At 33.4% G+C, this 21,360-nt stretch overlaps 1 protein-coding gene across 2 annotated transcripts in view; it reads right to left on the bottom strand.

The window, feature by feature from the left end:
* Positions 1-21,360, bottom strand: part of LOC125062341 (dystrophin-like protein 1) — a 150,847-nt gene that overhangs the window by 60,920 nt on the left and 68,567 nt on the right. For both annotated transcript variants that reach the window (XM_047668180.1, XM_047668178.1), the window contains exons 3-5: positions 11,792-11,863; positions 9,572-9,673; positions 4,034-4,216 (exon numbers count right to left, since the gene is read on the bottom strand). In XM_047668180.1, the coding sequence (XP_047524136.1) occupies positions 4,034-4,216; positions 9,572-9,673; positions 11,792-11,863 (357 nt within the window). The remainder of the gene's footprint in view (positions 1-4,033; positions 4,217-9,571; positions 9,674-11,791; positions 11,864-21,360) is intronic.

Here is a 21,360-nt window from a genome sequence, read left to right as displayed (position 1 = left end):
GTGATTAATTGACTTACTTCATCGTTTTAATATTCGAAAATCTTCAAATGGGTTACCAAATGTATGTTTGTATAGTTCGAGTCAGCGGAACTGACGATTCTATTTGCAGGGAACAAAAGTGGTAGGGAAATGGTCAAAATTCATTTGTTTTAAATAAACTAATAATCCGTATCGCTGTATATACGGATGCGATACGGATTATTGCAGTGTTGGCTTAGTGAATTTAGCTTGCGACTGCGACTCGCATCCTTGAGGTAGTAGGTGCTATCCCCGGAGGTGCACAAATGGACTTTGTGCGCATTTAACATTCGCTCGAACGGTGAAGAGAAACCAACACAAAAAGTCGAAAGCATGTGCACAGGAAGCTGATCACCTACTTACCTATTAGATTCACAAATGATCATGAAACAGATACAGAAATTTGAGGTCCAGACCTAAAAAAGGTTGTAGCGCCATTAGTTTTTTTTAATTATTCCTATCGTCCAAACGATATATTTGAAATTTAAACATATTTTTGCAAGAAATATTAATATTTAATTACCATAAACGATTTATAAAAACCTTATAAGGAATAACGAAGTAGTAACGATTTGATTTTGTTTGTGATATAAATGATCGAACAATACGAATTGTAACAGTTGGTGAAGATATAAAATTCTAGTAGGTATAACATTTGTGGTTCAGTTGAATTTTATTGAGATATGTTAGGTTAAATCTGCATATTTATTATAAGGGTTGGCTTTATTCATGTAGACGGCATAAAAAGACATTTTTTAAAATCACATACAGACACTAAGACTAGTATTTTTGTAATTTATATAAAGTGTAGTTGTAATGTTTGTTAGATTTTTTTCTTCGGCAATAACTGCAGATTCTCATTTTGTTAATTTGTATGTAAGTATGTATGTTTTGCATTGCTTTATACATAGCTTATATAAACGAACCCTATATATAGAAGTAATATATATTTCAGGAGGATATGTCCAATGTGCCTATTTATTTTATGTTTTACATTTATTTTATTTTTCTGTATAGTGATGTATCTGTTTAGTTTCCAATTAATAAATAAATAAATACATAATAGTCTCTTAGTTACATGATCTTAGTTCGAGACTGCCCATTCAATTATACAAAACAAACCACACATACCAACATAGGATTATTAAATTCCTTTGATCCTATTACAGAGCATTATAATGATTTCAAGTATATACGACATATTTAAAAGAAATTTACCAATGAATTTATACAAAAATTCAGTCTAAATCTTTAATTTTTTCAAAGAACTACTTAAATTGTTATGACCTTTTCAACTTTAATTAAAATCTATATATTATTCCCAATACCCTAACGGCTTAGTAAATGCCACAATAAGTTTAAATTACCCGTGGGACATATTCAAAGAGCATTAGAGACAAAGGGATGAAGGTTAGGGGCTATTTTTAAATAGAAATTACCCTTTATTATTATAATTTTACACAATATTACTGTTATAAGAACCTTTACTCAGTTGCTAACACATACGTGACCCATCTTAAGCTAATTCTATATAAATGTTATTTTCTTTTTTTTTTATTGGTTTGGGGCACTAATGAGTGTTACGCTAAAAATAGGTCTCCTATATTGTTTACATACAAACTCAATATTAAATTGTATGAAAAAAAGCAAAACTATTTCCACCAATAAAACATATAAATAAAAAAAATAAAGCATTTGCAGGCGTAAACAGTTTGACAAAGATGTTAACGGAGTTGAAACAAAAGTAAATCAAATTCATTACACAAATAAAACAGTTTACGACAAAGAAACTAATTTACGGCTGACACAATAAGTTTATAACTGTGTTGCATACAAAGAATGTTAGAACACAATGCATTGACTATGACCTCATTCTACTGCGTTTTTTTTTTTTTTTTAATAGAATAGGGGGGCAAACGAGCTTGCGGGACGACCAAAAAGGGCAGTCTACGCAGCCCATAGACACCCATTTTTAGTGGGTGCGTTGCCGGCCTTTGAGGGAGGTGTAAGCTCGCTTTTTAAACATTTGGAGGTCGTATCTCTGAGGGAAGACCCCCCCCGGGAGCCGGTTTAAGAAAATGTATAGATTAATTGTAGTAAAGTCAAAGTGTAATTGTAAATCAATTGTTTAAGACGCGTGTTCGGCACACCATATGACCTAAAGGTAGGTACGATTCTACCAGTGTTGCACAGCGACGGCACAATTGTTTGATTTGGTCGACTCATAAAAGTGAACAATAACAAATTAACAGAAGAAAAAAGATCAGAACATATCTACAGCGTCGATGTTAAGTTAGTTGTCTGGATGGGGGATAAGTGTGTAATGTGGACTCAGTTTCCGCACTTAGACGCTAATTTGATATGTTGTGCATTAAGTACTGGCTAATTAAGCCAGCCTAGCTCCGTCCAGAAGCTCAGAAGGCACTTCGCAGGCTTCAAGGAGCAACCTCACAGCTCTGAGGATTTCTGTTCGTTGGGAAACCACAGCCACGCTTTCCAGGACTAATTACGTGGGCGTGGGAGGACTGATTACTCTGCGCTAAAGCAGGTTCTGTAATGTCTGTCGCGCCAAGGACAAAGAGATGTTTATGATAACAGTGGCCCGTAATTGACACTATCATTATTTTGAGATTAATTCTGATAAGGCTTGGAAGTCGCTTTGTCGCTTTTTGGGCTGTCTACAGTCCGCGTTTGTTTACCAACAGATCTTTGGCGAATCCAGGTTCGCAGTTCGGAGAATGAACGGGTACAGATCCTCTCTTTGCAGCTCGTCAGCTGCGGCATTGCCGAGAAATCCAGTGTGTCCTGTTATCCACTGTAAGGTAACCTAATTTGTCAGTTTGATAGCCTTCAGTGCATGGTTACACCAGTGTAGTTCGTTTTTCGTATTTTTATTTTACTAACGCCCTCAGCACAGACGCCCTGGGGAGATGGGGGATAAGCAACAGCACTAAAGAATGTCGTTATATTTACATAAACTACTGAAACTATACTATAATATTAGGATTTCTTCGGGCATCGAATAGTCATAAGATAAGATTCAGAGAAGAGACTTGGCGTGGACTCTCGGCCGAGACGTAGACGCAACGCAGACCGAGACGCAAGCAGTACAGCCTACTTATTTACTCTTAGTGCATACGTATATATCTTGAAGTGATGTATATAATAAACAATTTCAGCTACTTCATCTTGTTTTACGTAAAAATAACTAAATTTGACAACATTTCCATACAATACCAAACCCTGCACGGACTATCAAAATACGTGACTCTATAGATCGTTTTATTTCTCAAATTTTGAATGTTCCAATATTGAGGAGTATGAAAATGTATAATGTTTAATTTTCTCGATTAAAGCGTACAAACTGATTGTATTGTATTAATTATTAAATAAATATAATTGCTGGACGACCCAATAAAACATTATTGTTTTGTATTCTATGTGGAGAGCATGATTCAATAGAATTATAGTTTTCTATATAACAAAACCAGACGCCATTCACAAGAGCCCAATTATTTATTCCCGCCTGCTACAAATTTCATAGCAAAGCTGCTCTTTGTACTCGCTACAAAGTAGCTGTCTATGTCATAGGTTTGAGTAAATATAGTGATATATTGGACTTTTATAATGAGCATACAATTTTCGATAGATTTGTCTATGATGCCCGCCATAAATTTAATTTGATACGAACGCTTGGTTAAGTAACAAATATGCACACAGGGCGCTGCTCAAGTTGTAAATACAGACTACAGAGTTTTATTGTTATTGTAAATTAAACTTAACGTATAAGAACTTTAAGACGTTTTCAAAGCTAAATTCCATGAATGGAGAGATGCCTCATACAATTGGCGCCTCTTCCTCTAACTAGAAGGTCAGAGTTTGCCATTTTCCATTAAAACCATTGCCGTGATTGCCTTATCTCATGTGGGTCATACTTTTGTTTATATACAATAATGTAAAAATCATTAAAAGGAAATTTTACAAATACGAAATAAGAACAAAAGAGTTCACTGACCTTCTTTGTGCTCTTGAAGACACTGCACTTGAAAACGTTAGTAGCGCCATCTCTGGCAATGTATGAGAAAATCTTCAAATCGGAACTGTCGTGAGACACGTAGAATATGCGATATATAGGGTGGTGCATTATTTCAATTGTTTCACTGCATGTGGTCTTGCGTCCAAACAGTTTTCCGGGACCCTGTAACAATTATGTAGTTATAATTTTTTTTTTAATATTTCTGGTAGTCGGTGAAAGTATGGGGAATCCATCTGGTACAAAGCTTCCTGACGCCTAAATGTTCGTGTAATATTTTTTGAACTTGACTCATACCAATGCCTAGGCTTGCCTGTATCTGCTGATCACTATCTTATCTTCCTCTATCATGCGTCGCACAGCACTGATGTTATTTTCAGTAGTCGCTGTTAAAGGACTTCCCTCACGCGGTTCATCATTGAGATTGCTACGTCCACGCTTTAACTCGTTAAACCAATTGTATTCGTGCGAAACGGGGCTTCATTAAGAAATGATAATCGCAGCCTACCATAGCTTTAAAATTTTCTCGCGTTAGGTTAATTTTCACGTGTAACAAGAATTTGAGATTTGCCGCCAATTCACAAAAACAAATGACAAATGAATGCAATATACCACATTAGGTTACCAAAGAGTTCTGAAATTGAAATTAAAAAAAAAAGTTTTCATTAGCAATGTTTCTAACTGGCCAGTCCTAAACATTTTCAGTGTTACCCACGTATAACCATTTTTATAACACGATTTTTTATGTGACTCCAAATCACAGCATATTTCTAATTGTATTTTATATTTAACTTAATGAATTAGTACCAGGGTATAATTAATACGAGGAGATAACTGACCGAAAACGCGACCATAACGCCACAGTTCTATATTCAAATATACCAAAGATAAATTTTTACATTTGTAGGGTTACCACGGAACCGAGAGTATGGCCGGTGGTACCACAATGGGCATACGAAGCCGTATTTCCAATCAAACGAGATTCATATAAATCCATTAGGTTATTCGAATGCACATTTGTCATTTCCAATTCGATCACGAAAGCCTTTCTTTGTGCTTTCACTTAATCCGATAATATTAAATTTCCTAAGCTACAACTTTGCGAGCACAAAACAACTCAAACAAATACAATCTAAACTACACGTCGTTGTTTAGATTGAGAGAAAAATATGCCATTCTTAATAGACTTTTATTCTTTATTCACCATTCTTTAGTCGAAAAGGTAACCCAGGCAGAGTTGCTGGTACGAGCAGTCTTACGCCCAAACCCAGTAATCAATCCACAATCTCGTGACCGTGACAGTCGATCGATCTCCTATCTGCATCCCAATAACCAAACCCTACAAAGACAATCCATTTTTGGAGACGGATAAAATGCCTTGATCTTTGTCGTTCCATTTTACCGAGTTTTCACTTATATTTGATAATCAATCTAAACCAAATAAAGTAAATAAAACCGTACAAATAACATTAAAATATGCTTGTGAATGTTTAAAATATAACAAACAGTTTTTTTAATTATTTAAAAAACTGGTGTAAGTTGAAATCTGTTAAAATAATTAACGGTTGAAATCGAGCTTTCGTCAACTGTCATTTTCACACAAAGGTCTATCCATAGACACAGATACAACCTCCCATGGATAAATGGTATCTACAAATGGCTATTACAATCCGTCGATTGGTTATTGGCACACTTGTTACAACATTTGGATTAAGATTACTATCTCAGATGTTGGATTATGAATTGAGATAGGTTATTGGGTCGGGCGTTAACAAATTCTCACAGACAAAGTGTAAACTATGCGCGGTTTTGAAGCTTAACGAACTCGTACATATCTTCGCGAGTATTTCATAGTTAGTTAAATTCTACTGTAATTGGCGTACTTCGTATTACTAGGTTTTAAGTTTTAACTATATATAATTCCGAAGATAAATTTACAATTAGATAATGTAAAACATAAAGCCTTACATAGTTTATGGGATCTAAAGCTGAGGTCCTGTGTTCATTCCCTCTCTGTTCATAGGGGGTTTATATTAAAGTCAAGTTTGTGTTTGTGGATGAGTTTATAAGCTAAACATTATCACTTTTTCACCATCACACAACACAGCCAAATCTTGTACCACTTAGTTAAATGTTAACAGGGGGCAAACGTGCAGGAGGCTCATCTGATGTTAAGTGATACCGCCGCTTTATTGACACTTTCAATGGCAGAGGGCTCGCGAGTGCGTTGCCGGCCTTTTAAGAATTGGTACTCTGTTTTCTTTTGTAAATTTTTGAAGTTTTTAGTGTAATTGTTTGTTATAATATATAATTTTTGTTAGTTGTAAGTTAACGAAATAAATAAATAATGTTACACAGAAGAATAAAGACACTAGGAAGAAGTGGCTATTAGAAACCTTCGTCGTTGCTTGCATGTTCATCGGGGGTTTATAATGTGTGTAACATGAATTAACTAAAAATCGATGACGTAGCCACATACGGCTGACCCCCTTCTTACATATAAAGGGCAGACACATAACGAGATGTAGTGATACCCAACATTTTATAAAAACTTCGACTTACTTTATATATAGTATTTACAATATTTTGAACCTCCAGAGTAATAATTATTAAAATGGATAAATAGAAAATTAAAACAAATTTAAAAATTTTGCTCCCGGTGGCGTACCATTAATGCTGGAATTTCCTCGTTGAGCGAGGAAAGCACCAGCTCTGGGGTCACCGGTACTATCTATCAGGACTTCTTATATTTATTATCTACCAGAAATTAAATTTCGATTTACCGAGTTTACTTACTAAACCACGAACGCTGTCACGTACTTTGTAGTCTAACATAATTGCTTAAGAACAGAACTTATTAATTAAGCATATATACAGTGCTGTTTAATTTAGTCATGTTAATCCGTTAAATTTTGATTACGAGTGCTACGCTGAAGATTATATGTTCATGTAGATTTCTTAGAACCAATTAACGTTATTTCTAAAAAGATTGCTGTTTGAAGTGAAAAATTCTTTAGCGGCGTTGTACACTAATGGGTATAAAATGTTGAACTCGCGTCAGGACACGTGACCTGATCGTAAATTCGTAAGACGGATGGAGAGTAGACGCGTAGTAGCTGGCGCGGCGTAATTAATGTAATATAAATTGTCATGTTTGTGTACGATAGCGCAATAAATAGATATTGTATTCTACCACATAAATGATAGTATTTTTATACTCATAATTAAAGCAATTCGTGCAAAAATGTTTCCTAACCATTCCAAAATATCAAAAATGCACAACGTTAATATTCAAGTTTTCACTTCTGCCGGCACTCCCGGAGTGCAACCCATCGTTTTTTTTATGAGATAGGAGGCAAACGGATAGGCGGCTCACCCGATGTTAAGTAATACCGCCCATGGACACATTGCCAGAAGGCTCGCGAGTGCGTTTCCGGCCTTTTAAAATTAGCTCTTTTCTGGAAGGACCCTAAGTCGGATGAGTGTTGATCATCAATCATAAAATTTCTCTCTTGTTTGGTTAATTTTTAAAATTCTAGACACTTTAATAAGTAAATATTGATAAATAAATGTATACATATAGGGCTTTTAGCTAATTTTCGGAAGTAAATACACCTCAAATACCTGTCACCATATTGTACATTCCAAAGGGGCCATAAATGCATATCTACAAAAAGTACTGAACTGGTCTGTTATATATGTATGTTACCTTTTCCATTCAAGATTTATACCAAAAAGCATCAAAAAGGCTTTTAATATCTGAAATAATTGTGGACAAACATATTATTTACACCTTATCTAAGGCCAAATTTTAACTAAATATAATATAAAACATGGAATGATGTTATTTTTATACAATTAACAGAAAACCTTTGCCATCCAATAATATTTAAAATACCCCCATATCCTTCACATAAAGGTCGCTCTCCGGCGAAGAGCCGATAAAGCTATTAAGCTGCGATAGTAAGCGTTGAATGGGAGCTTGTTGACTCTGAACAGTGCGAATCGAATACACAGCAAAAAGGTTATATTTTCGGCAGCGGTGATAATTGTCCGAAACGTATAGTCCGTAGTATATTTTCGTTATTCATTATTCTTAAACCAAATTGGACCAGACTAAACCGCTACGAAGTTCTAGTGAGACATAACCTAAAATCCTAATCTAAAACTTCGTGTAAAGGTAAGGAAAGAAGTTGTACCCTATTTTTCCTTATGTATCCTTTCAATCATTACCCAATAATACTTTTCATGACGGAGCTGATTTCGAGGATTGATCTTACTAATGACGAATACAGCACCCTAGTGGCAGTGTTCGAGAGACCAGCTGATTTCCGCAGGACAAACCTTAGGAGATTAGTCTCCTAAATGCAGCATCTGTAATCCTCCGAATATTGACATTGGCCTGTCTTTTGAAGCCTTTAGATCAATCATTGTACAATTCCAACTTATGGCATATAAAAACAGTTCAAACTTTATAGTAAAAACAGAAAATATTTTAAAGAAAATATCACGTAGTCATACAAAAAACACATTCAGTTTTGACAGTTTGAAACGAGAAAGCTTTTACCGCCGTACCTGTAAAAATACTCCAGTCGAATAATGGATGAAGATTGATTTTGTAATATGTATCACTTCTATACTAATTTGTATAGCATTTTTGTAATTAGAAGACTTTTAAAAAGTTTAGTTTTTAGGTTTTATGTAAATATTGTGTTTTGTCTATAACCTGTTCTCTTTTCTATTTCTCCAACTTGTAAGCTTTCTTTGTAAAATGTGGATTTATTTAATATAACATTATTATCTAATTAATCTTATTTTATAGACCATAATTACGTAAGAATAACTTCGAAGGAATGACAACGTATTGTTCTCAATACAAGTGCAAGTGCATTCTTGTATTTAAAATATTTACTGCTGATAGAGCTAAATTTTTGTCTTTTGTTTTTTTTTCATCGTCAATATGAAGCCTGGTTGCCATGCAAGTGACGGAGTGTTTTTAACAATTCTCATAAGATCAAAATGATTTAATGCATGACATGATAAATATACACCAAAGTACCTATTCGAATATATGTGTAGTGAATGTATTTCTATTTTCAACGCATAAAGCTTTCAGAATTATACACTATAGCTGAAATTCCCTATTAAAAAGATCTTCTTGATTCCTTAAAAAATCTTGTACTACGGCGACTACTTAATCATCGTCATATCACTGCGGGTCAGTTCTGTTCGGAGGCGTCGTTAATTTAAGTTCTATTTCGATGGACGCGCTTCGATAACGCGCAACCGTAGAATATTAAAGGAGCATGACCCTCATGACGCTCTCAAATCTTCATTTACCAGATCTATCTGATATTTTGCCCTACTTCTATTACTTCTATTTTTAAAAATAAAAAAGAATTTAATGTTTTTATTACAGCCTACCTATGCCTGTTTTTTATTTCCAAGGAGAATGTATTTTTACTATTTATTGAACCCCTATCTAATAAGATTTGATAATTCTTGATTCATTTTACGTACCTTTCCTTTGGTAAATTTACTCCGAGTTGTTACTCGCACACCGTCCGTCGACACATCTACGGTCACTTTACGTTTCTTCATGCCTCGTGCTTTGAATTCATACTGAAAAGGAGTAAAATTTATGCAATTAAGAATACATACAATTAACTCGTATTTCACGACATTGTTTTGTCATTCGGAAACGTAATCATACTTATGTGAACACTGATGAACGGAACTCAACTGTCAACTGTCATATTTGAATGTTACCTGTCAGCTGGCAATAATAATAGCAATTTAATGTTATAAACTTAGATTACATAACAAACATGTAACCTAATAAATCAATTGGTATTATTATTGTAATATTCCATAGTTAAAACACATTTTGCAGTATGTGATGTATACATCAACAGAGCCTTATCCTAATGGACTTTGCCCGCAGACAGCGTTTGTCTACGTTTTTTGTCTTCTATGCCCGAAATAAATTTTTGAGACATGCTAGTTTCTTTAACCTAACAGTGTTTTTCTTTTTAATTATTATTATATGTTCATAGAACGAAAACTCCATGGAACACCGTCGGCATAAGAAAGCACAACCTGGCGTAACTCTAAAAAAAAGTCAACACTGCCTTTGATGACTGAGTAAAAATTAATTGGACGCAGAAAGTTACACGTTCGTACATAAAAAACTACATCATTACTACATTTCCATATGTTTTTATATTTCTTCGCTAACAACCTATTTGAAGCGAGCTTACATTGCATTATGCAAATAATAACTTATATAGAGACTTTATAAAAGTGCACAGAGTTTTCCGTTTCGTATTTCGCAACTAGCTCAGTTTTCAAAGAAATTTTCATTAAACCACGAAACGACAAACGATTAACTTTATTTTGAAAATGTGAATTACTGCCATACACCATAATAATTTAAATTTTATTCAGAATAAGCTGATAATTTTGACACCAGCAGCATGATATTTTCTATAAACCAATTATGACGTAAGCAAATCCATTATCAATAGGTTATGCACTCGCCAAATAGAACAATACGGTATCATCAGTAGTTTGGATAACTGGATGGCTAGCAACCAATTGCGGAACAAAAGTATTATAAGACCTTGTGGGAAGGTGTAGATGGTACACCTCGTAAGGTTTACGTCCACCCTAAAGGGAAGATCCTCCACCGGCCTAATAGTCTAGTCGACAATTTGGAAATGGTACAAAATAGAGATACTGCTCTTAAAATTATGTGCGATAGCTCATTGGATCCGGAATGACGTCTAGACGTGCCAAAAGCGTGTATTAGCACATAAAAAATTGCAAAAGTTATAAACAATTAAAGATGAAAAAAAAATGGCATTTCGTTTTTTGCCAATATTTAATAAACTATTAATATTTAAGAAATTTCAAAAAAAGATTCTGAAAGTGGAGGAAATTTTCAATAACAATAGACGTCATTCCGGATCCAATGAGCTATCGCACATAATTTTAAGAGCAGTATCTCTATTTTGTACCATTTTCAACTTGTCGACTAGACTATAACCACTGCCGGACGAAGGCCCCATTCACTAAACTCGAGAACTTGTAACTTTGTAAGCGCCTGTTCAGGAACATCATTGTTGTAATTTATAAGCGCAGATTGTTGGTGTCTCCACAAAGTCAGTTTACTGATATAATCTTATGTAGGACACCAAAGAGGTGTGAATGAATACTTTAAGAAATATTGATTGTAATTGTCAGAAGCATCTCTGGAATACGTGACGCTGATATACCAATTAAAATCAAACGACATCATTTCGTTTGTAATATTTCCCATAATAAAACACAATTCGATACAAAATGTTACAGTCCATGAAATAAATGGTAAATATTTTATTGTATGAACGTCGATTTGAAGTACTGACTATACAATTTGTCTATATGTAATAGGTTGTTGCTTGAGTTTAACTCGACTGTGATTTCAGTCAAAGTTTCTCGATCAACATTATTAACGCAAAATTTTAATTTTTAGCGCCCTTGACTTATAGTTTACAAACTCAAATCAATAATTAATATTTGTTTCTTGCTCTGTGACTCTAAAATACAATAAACCTCCAACCGATTTATCATTAAATTGTGTCGTTCATTTCGTAGAATTTCCACAATTATCCACCCACTCATAATGTTTGCACATTTTCTTCAACTTTCGAGTCAGATATTATATTTTTAATTTCAGTGTAATATATTTATACTTACACGAACTCTGCGCATTGCAGCAACAATCTCCACACGGCTTGTTGGTCGTGGCACGTCCATTGTCCCAATGTACTGTAAAGAACAAATTCGTTAACTATTCAGTACTTTAAAGCTTTCTTATGTACTATAAATATAAGGTAAGTAATATTTTTTTTCATTTGAAAGGAAAGACAACACAGAATAATAGAGAAAATTAAAAACTATTTATTTTTCATATGTGCTGTTATTGTCTATTGTTTAAGTAGGATCTAATTACCACCCTGGTCCGGCAATGGATTTTTGCGTTATTACTCTTAATGGAACTTCATAAAAAGATATATAGAATAATATATTTGCATTTAGAGGAATCACGGAGACGTACCCGCTTAAAGCTATTCAAATGTAAAGAACAAAGCCTTCTCCAAGATAAGTTTGAATATACGTCAAAACAATTTTGTGAAATTCTTAAACCTTAATTGAAGTAGAAACTAGCCCAGAGGCAATATTTGTGATAGAGTGTAATTCGGAGTTGTAGCTTAATTGTGTTGTTGCAATATTTCAGGTATTAATTTTGGATCCCAAACATTTGGGATCCAATATACTGCGCTGGTTCAGTCAGAAAATGATTTGATAGTTATTAAATAATCGGACAGAAATCCTCGGAGAAAAGAGGTCGCTCCGTGAAGACTGCAAATGACCAGGAAACTTCTGAACTTCTGGAAGGTCAAATGGTCGTCTTAGTGTGGAAACTGAGTCCGCATTACATAAATAAATAATAAAGTCCGTTCATTTCCAATCTTTACAAATGTCAATATACAGTTTTTTTAGATTTGTTGTATTTTTTTTCTTGTTACTCGATAACCTGACTTCCTGCTGTACCATTCGAAACTCATTTACGTCCATCCATGGCTTTCTTTCTCCATTAGCTTCCTTCAAACGCTTCTATATCTTCTTTTATATCTACCTTTTTATAGCGCCCTCATCTCCTTCTTCCCATTGGCATATATTAAATAATGCTTACTCAATTACGTTTACATTTCGTGCTGCTAAGCACTCGGAGCATCGAGTCTTAGTCAGCGAGAATACATGAAATTTTCACGTAGAGAGCTTTTTGTTCACTTGTGAACGTTAAATGAAAATGACTACCAGTTCTTTCATTGTAAGCGACGAAATGTGCCAAAATACAGTCTAACACTGGTTTTGACCAGTTTAAATATGTGTACGTTTTTAATAGCAAACTACATATTAGATCATGCAGCTGTATTTAGTTAATAGTTATTGGTCCATCTAAGCTTCACTGTTCATTTGTCATATGTGACTATGTAGTATGTACCCTAAGTATACACACAGTAAAAGTTATTAATGTAATGTCGTTCAAGTAACAACCCTTTGTGGACCTTTCTTGAATTTATGAACTTTTCTTTGAAGATAAAATCAGTCTTCTGTGCCTGACACTAACGTTTTCTTGTCGTGCGAGTATATCCAAACATACGCAAAGAAAGAGAGCAAACGTGCCGAGATTATAAGTTTTTAATTAAGCAGAGACAAAAAATAATTAAATTATAATTGAAATGTAAGATAATAGTGTTAATTGTACTCGCACAATTAACACTATTTTCTTATGAAAAAGATAGTTGGGTCCCAAAACTTATAAACGAATTTTTTTAATGTTCTCAAAACTTTTAGTGATGATATTTTATATAAATTGTAAGTTAATAACAAAATAAAAACTTGTCAATATCGCAAGTATATATTATATGCTGTTTTATTTATTTACACTTCGTTACATTTATTGAAAAACAAATAATACATAAAAATTATAAGGGATGCAACGGGCGGCTTTATCGCTAACATCTATCTTTCTATATCGATCACTTCCAGGCAACTTTTAGTGATTGTTAGGTCATGCCATTTAATTTAATTTATGTACTTTTAAAACAAAAGCTTGATTCGCCCAGCTTCGTATTTTCAGCTCAGACAATTTAGTCAGCTTCAATCAAACAATGGAGTAATTGACAGCTAACTATCGTCAAATGACTTACTTTTGAGTTACCTACGTACTAATATTAGTTAGGAATTTTTATAATTAATACAATTAAATATATATTATATAATTAATAGTCATACAATAACTAACACAATTATAACCATATGGACTTTTGACTGTCTGCTTTCATAAATAAATAATAATTTTTTATTATTTTTATATCAGTTGGCGCCTGGTAATTGTACCGGTGACCCCAGAGCTGGTGCTTTCCTCGCTCAACGAATAAGTATCGCAATTCAGCGAGGAAATGCTGCCAGCGTTAAAGGTACACTGCCATATACATAACTGCTTTAGCTTTGGTAGCGTTTTAATAACATACTCTAATCACACCCAAAGTTCCAGTGTGCCACATAAAAACCTCTATAATGCTCCACTTTTACCCACCCCTTTTGTTTCCATATGTTAGATAAGAGGTTGTTAAGGCCCCACAGATAGACGACCCTGACCTTACAATCAACATCGGCCAGTATACAGTCTGAATAATTCAATGAAATATTTTAAGAATAGCTGAAACACGAAATTCCACTTGATTTCGGTTATGACGGAGCAAAATAGACTTAAGTGTTGAGGCATTTTTGGATTTAGCACAGTATTAATATTGTAGTTAGTTTCATCGGTATAATTTTTTAAATTAATTTATTAAAATGGGGTGACAAGGTTTTATGGGTCAGATTTCTGCATGAGTTTATTGTTGACCTTTATAGGCAATAGGGCACTCTTATATTGCTGACTCCTGGTACTTCTGGTGTTGTCTAGTGTTGTCAAAAGTTCAGGAATGCGATGAAGTGTAATTTAAACCAACGGTGCGGTGCACCAATGGTGGGATTGTATAAATTTTTTAATTTAATTTAATAGATTTAATGGAGAATGAAAGCCATGGAAAGTGATAGTTGGAAAATACTGGAGCCTTTTACCGGTGAAGGAAATCCGATCGACGGTTCTGAAGGAAGCTTGGATATTAGATAACAAGAAAAAAAATGTATGATATAAAAATTCTAAGCTTTTTTTGTAATGAATGGAAATTGAACGGGCTTTTTAGTATTTTTAATTTAAAAGTATATTAAATGTATACAGTTCCAGTATGTAATTAAATACATGCCAATTGCAATTTCGCTTCAAATGAAATATTTGAGAGAGTTCTGAGAACTTCAATATTAATTAAATTGGTATATATTACGGTGCGCTTTTGTCACTTTGGGCTTGGACTTTGCGAAATGAACCTGTATTTAAATTGTAATATTAGTCTCCAAGTTCGAGAAGATGGAAATCATATAATAATTTTAAGTAAGCAATATTCGAAACCAACTTCAAAGGCTTCAAAAATTTCAATTCAAAGTTTTTTTTGTGATCTTACAGGTAGACGACATGTTTTCATAGAATGGATTTGTAATCCAGTGTATTCTGAATAAAACACATGAGAACCCACGCCGAGAATTTTTAAATTGTAATTCCCTTGTATTTAAACTAATTAATAGTAATATTTAATTCCAACACACAAATATACTGTATTAAAATATTCATACTACATACGTAAAATTCAAAATGGATTATTATTAATACCAAGAACAAAATTATAATGTTTGGTCCCTGTGGCAATATCAATATATGTGTGCATTCCTCACTGTATTGCTGTATAATATATATAATTGTTGCTCTTTTTTATATAAGCCTAAAGAATATAATATTATTTTTTATCTTTTCAGTGCATTTTTAAATGTTACTTTAATGAAGTTAATTGACTTCTAACGACAAAAACAGAAATACCGTTTAATTACGCATTATCACCCCTTAATTCAATAAACGTGTTGCATTAACACAATTTGACAGCACCTGTCGAGATGGACAATAGACGTATTGTCTTCAATTTACCTGGTCATTGAAACAGATACCTACATCCATCAAAGGCCTTTGTTGCAGTGAATTCGACTAGAGTGCTCAGAAAGTTTAGAAATTCCATACATACCTTAACAAATATTTTTCGCAAATTTTTAGTACTGTATTTCACTGAAGTATTTCCGAGCCAATTTGACTTAGGGTCCTTCAAGAAGAGAGTGTCCATGTTCGGTGGTATCAATTAACATCTGGCGAACCACCTGACCCAGCTAATTATTTAATAACCGCTGATGCCTAATGATACGCTAAATAAGCATGTACCACAGTACTGGGGTATGTCATACACTAATATGAAACAAATACATTTCTTGAAGTATTGTTAAAGGAAATAGGGCCATGCGATGTGCGTTCTATGGAAATAATATTGTGGACGGGGGGGGGTCTATCAATTTGTTCAAATTGTTATGTCTTAAAATAAATAAATAAATCAGTGGTGCAACAACCTTTTTAGGTCTTGGCCTCAGATTTCCGAATATATTTCATCATCATTTTACAATCTAATGGCACACGCCGTCGACTTTTTGGGTCGACTTTTTGGGTCTAAGACATGTCGGTCTCCTCACGACGTTTTCCTTCACCGTTCGAGCTACTGTTAAATGCGCACATAGAAAGAAATTCCATTGGTGCACAGCCGGGGATCGAACCTACGACCTCAGGTTTGAGAGTCACTATTATATTGTTATGTCTTTAGTTACATTAATATGCGCACGCGATACTAGTGTCAGAAAATTAATAATTTAAACAATTTTAAAATGGTTAAGAACGAGAAACCTTTAAGTTGGCTTTGCCAACTATTTGAAGCAAGAATCGCGAGAGACGTTCTTCAAACCGGTTCCAGCTTATGACTCAAGGACGAATGCAAACTTTTCAAGTGAACGTGATTGTTCTATGTTTAACGTCAAATGCACTACGGTCAGGAAAGTTTAAGTAGCAATTGTCTCGAACAATAGCTATGGAAGGCTATAGATAATGAATGTGTATTTTTTATGATTATTCAGGAAACACTAGTAATAGATATTGTTTGTGGACAACATCTTCAGGTTCATTTACACTATCTTTTGTAAAGAAAAGGCAATGCCTTTCACATGTTACAGTGTTTTCTAGGGTCATGCCCTCGGAGATGTTTGTTCTCTTTAAACGTATACATTCTCAAATTATTATAACCAGAAATAATGTTTCTGTTACATCCCCTTTTTCTCGTCTATCTTTAGATAACGTTTTATCAATATAAAGCCGTGAAAGCCTAGTTAGACACGCGTCTATCAACTCTAAGGTACAGGTCTTGTTCATTTTTATACAAATCTAAAACTTTACATTTCCAAGACTTAGAAGGAGGGTAAAAGGAAGGAATATGTTAGGAATGTAACGAATTTAGTTGTCATTAAAATATTAAGGGTCTGTTTCACAATGTACGGATAAGATCTACATAAGTTCCAAATTAGCTATTTATTACTTATTGGTAGGATAAACACTATTGTTGCGTTTCACGACTCTCAGATAGCACTATTCGTCACATAAAGTCCATCATAAGTTATGAGTCCGATGAAGTGTCAAATACACAATTTATCTTCCAAATAATTTATGTGTTGCATAGCTATTTGGTACTTTATCCATGCATTGTGAAACAGACCCTTAAAGTGTCAATAATTAATACAAATTATATTTTTTTAATTTATATCTTAGATAATAAAATCACGTGGCATTTTAATTTACAATTCGCCATTTGAGATTTCAATAAATTATTTGCATAAAATATAAAACACTAATATTTAATAAACTCTCTTTACGAAATTTTAATTTTAAAAATCGAATTTCTATAAGGTAATTAGCCCTTCTCATTTTCTCAATCGGTTTCGATCGCTCTCTCCCTTTTCTTTGACAAAAACGCTGCACATCGTCGTGACGCTAATATTATTATTATTGCGTTTCTTCGTAAAAATTTGACCCTCATTTATTTTTTCACTTCAAAAATTTCTCAAATGTTTTTAAGAGGATTCATTTTATTTGCCTAACTACGTAGGCAACATGGTTTTATGTACTTCGCAACGCAAACGCAATCTTTTCTTTTAAATAAGCCTACATTCTGAAATCGTGAAAACTAGAAATTTTACAATAAGGAACTTTCCTATTTACACTTTTATTCTGTATTTAGCTCAAATCACAATTCTCTTAAAACAAATAAACGTGATTAAACTTTACTAATTGAGGCTTTTACTAGATTTGAAATAAACCCATGGACCTAACATCCAGTTTTAGATATCTCGTGGAAATGCCTTTACGCAGTATTCATTCTATAGAAAGTATATGTGATTATATTCACATTAGGTAAGCCTTATTTCTCAGAGAGCTGGATGAGCCACAGATCGATATGTTCCTTGGAACCTTGGATTAAAATTTTATAAAATAACTGCTATACTAAGTAAATGCTTGCGTAAAAGTGAAATTTAGTTTTTATGTATAGAATAATTAGTATTGTTAGTTAGAAGTTTTTATTTGAATGTTTAATACATTTCAATGATAATTTATATCACCATTTAATTTGACTAATATTAGAGACATAACTATGTTTCGTTATACATCGATTCTCGTTTTTAAACACAAATAGAACAAGAGCCAGTATTTGAATAAGTGCGTTAAAAACATCCTATAAGTTTTTTCAAGTCAAGTCAAATCATTTATTTCAATTAGGCCTATTAACCCTAGAAAGATAACGTTATTTTTTTGTACTGAAAAGATAAACATGCGCCTTAGAGGCGCACTGTTTTAATAGCAGTTTTTTTTATGAATGTCAATTATTTTTATTTCATTCACTACTGTAAATTGTTGAATTATTAATAAGTAAATAAAATACATAAGTATTATCATAAATTTTTATTCAAAATATGAAAATTTGTAGGTATTTATAAACCCTTAACAAAAATTTGAAGTCTTCTGTACTTAGGTAGAAATTTTTAAAAATAGGTAACTTTTATAGTGGTTTTTTCTTATTAATTAATTAATTATAATATAATCAGTCTCAATTTAAAAAAAATACTGGAAAAATCAACGGCTGAAGACAATTGTTGCAAACATCTTTTTTATGTTCTCCGCACACTGTCTTTTTACATTTTGTGCAACTCATCTTGGACATTCTCTTCTTTTTTTTGTATATAAGCAGTACAGTACCGTCTAATTTTAGCTGGAGGTTCCTCATCAGCTTCTTCAGACATCTCTCGGTTAGTCTGTGGGAGGATATTCTCAATACTTTCTCTTGAATAATCTCGTCAGTTATAAATAACTCAAAGCATGGAAGTGGTTCAACAATATTTCAAGACATGCGACTAGGCCCTCTATTGGAATGAACTATATTGATCTCAGACGTTCTTCTGTTATTTTGTCCTTTAGCAGTAGCCCAAACATGCCTATTCTTGCCCCTGATCATATCATTAGGCGGCGTTGGTCATGTCCAGTATTTTCAGTGACATTCTGCGATGAAGGATCAATCGAATTGTTATAAATCATAGCTTCAACTACGTACTCATCATCAGTATCGTTTTGCATATTGTCTTCACTTACATGGTCCTCGATCTCACTGTCACTGCCGACATCTGCGCCTTCATCTTCTTCATTCAATAAATAAACAATTTCTATTTCATCCAACACTCTTCTGCTCGCCATGATGCGAAAACGCTCCTAAAAACAATTAATTACAATAAGTATTCACCAATAAAAAAAACCTACCTTTAAACTTACCGTACATTGGTAAAAAATTATAAAAACAAAATCACTATGAAAGTGGCGAAAGTTACACAAAAGATAAACATGCGCCTCCCGAGCGCAACGCATCGCTCTATCAGCAAACCTGTGGTACTTACCGAACAGAAGAAGCCGTCTCTCGGAAGTGATGACCAAGGACTGAATTGGCCCGGAAACACAAGCTTGTATGCGCGTCGGTAACAAAATGGCAGCGAAATATATATTTCGCGGGCGCCTCTGAGGCGCACGTTATCTTTCTAGGGTTAAAAGGGCACTTGTGTAAGTCAAAATAACATGTTGAACATATTTTAAAAAATGGCCTTAGTTGCCCTTTCCAAAAGGTTGTAAGTATCATATGCAATGAAGAATGGGCAAGAAACTCCATACTTCCTCTTTTAAAATAGTTTTTTTACAATATTTTGTATACATTGATTTGATAATAGAAACTTACCATTAATCTTTATTAGTAATCATAACGATCAAGTAAACAGTATTTACAATTTTCGTAACCTACAAAGCAATAACAAAAATAATAAAAAATTCAATCAAATTTAAAAAGTTTGGTCCCTTAGCAGTGTACCTTTAACGCTGGTAACATTTCCACGCTATATTGCGATACTTATTTAATTATTACATATAAACAAAAAAAATACTATACTAAAATAAAATAAATATCTAATAATAATGGTGTTATAAAACTCAAAGTAAAAAATCATTTATTCATACAGGAAACAAACACACTGTACACTTATGAACGTCAAAAAAGAAATATGCATTAAAGCTTCTAATTTTACATTTACTGTGAGTTCTCAAATGAAGGGCGTAGAACGGAAGAGAAGAACTGGCAAGACAATAGTGTATTATATACATATTATATATAGCAGGGGAGTGTGAAATCTGATTCCTGATCTACCTCCTGTGCTATTCATCTTACTGACACATTTGACAACTATATAGCAGAATTTTTCCAGCTGCGATCTGTGCTGTCAACATGTAAGTTAAGATACGTCTTATTTTTGATTCAATATTACTGAAATATATTTTTCAAATGAACATACTAAGCGTATTTTAAGGAATGTTTGAACTGAATGGGTAATATGAGACGCTGTAAGGTGGGTCATGAATAATTCAACTGGGACCCAGACACGCTCAGGTTTCTATGACTGTCGTATATATTCATTGATTCTTAACGACAGATATTTATACGAATAGTATCAAGTTCTTACGAATAAATAACCCAAGACGTACGTCGGCTTACACGCTTCATTTCAAATTTTACAAATGTGATCTGGATGTAGCTTTCAATACCGATTTGAGGGTTGAAATAATGTTTATTTAACGTAATTTATCACAATGGCTACTTTAAAGCACTTAAAACTTTATAATTATACTAGCTGACCGGGCAAACGTCATTTTGCCATGTATATCATTTATAATAAAAAAATAGGGGTTGATCGTAGAGGGGTGAAAATTACGGGTTGTATGTATTTTTTAATGCATGTATCATAAAAAAATAAAAAGTTATCTAAAAATTAAAAAGAAATATAGGGGTGGACTACCCTTAACATTTAGGGGGATGAAAAATAGTTGTTGTCCGATTCTCAGTTATACCCAATATGCACACAAAATTTCATGAGAATCGGTCAAGCCATTTCGGAGGAGTTTAACCACAAACACCGCGACACGAGAATTTTATATATTAGATACATATATTTGTATATAATTATATCGTAATTCTTTTAGAATCTGAAGAGGTATAAAAACTAATTGCGCGCTTTTCAGAGGGAAACACAGCAGTAGTCAATCACTATTACTAACTTATAAAAAATATCTCATGACGCTAGTTATGTAACTTGACATTAGTTAAGTTACATAAATAATTCTGTGGCTATAGGTCAGAATATGATAAATGCAA

Source organism: Pieris napi, chromosome Z, assembly GCF_905475465.1.
Source record: "Pieris napi chromosome Z, ilPieNapi1.2, whole genome shotgun sequence".
NCBI lineage: Eukaryota > Metazoa > Arthropoda > Insecta > Lepidoptera > Pieridae > Pieris > Pieris napi.
Note: the sequence above shows the minus strand (reverse complement) of the source record. Positions and strands in the feature narration are given on the sequence as shown.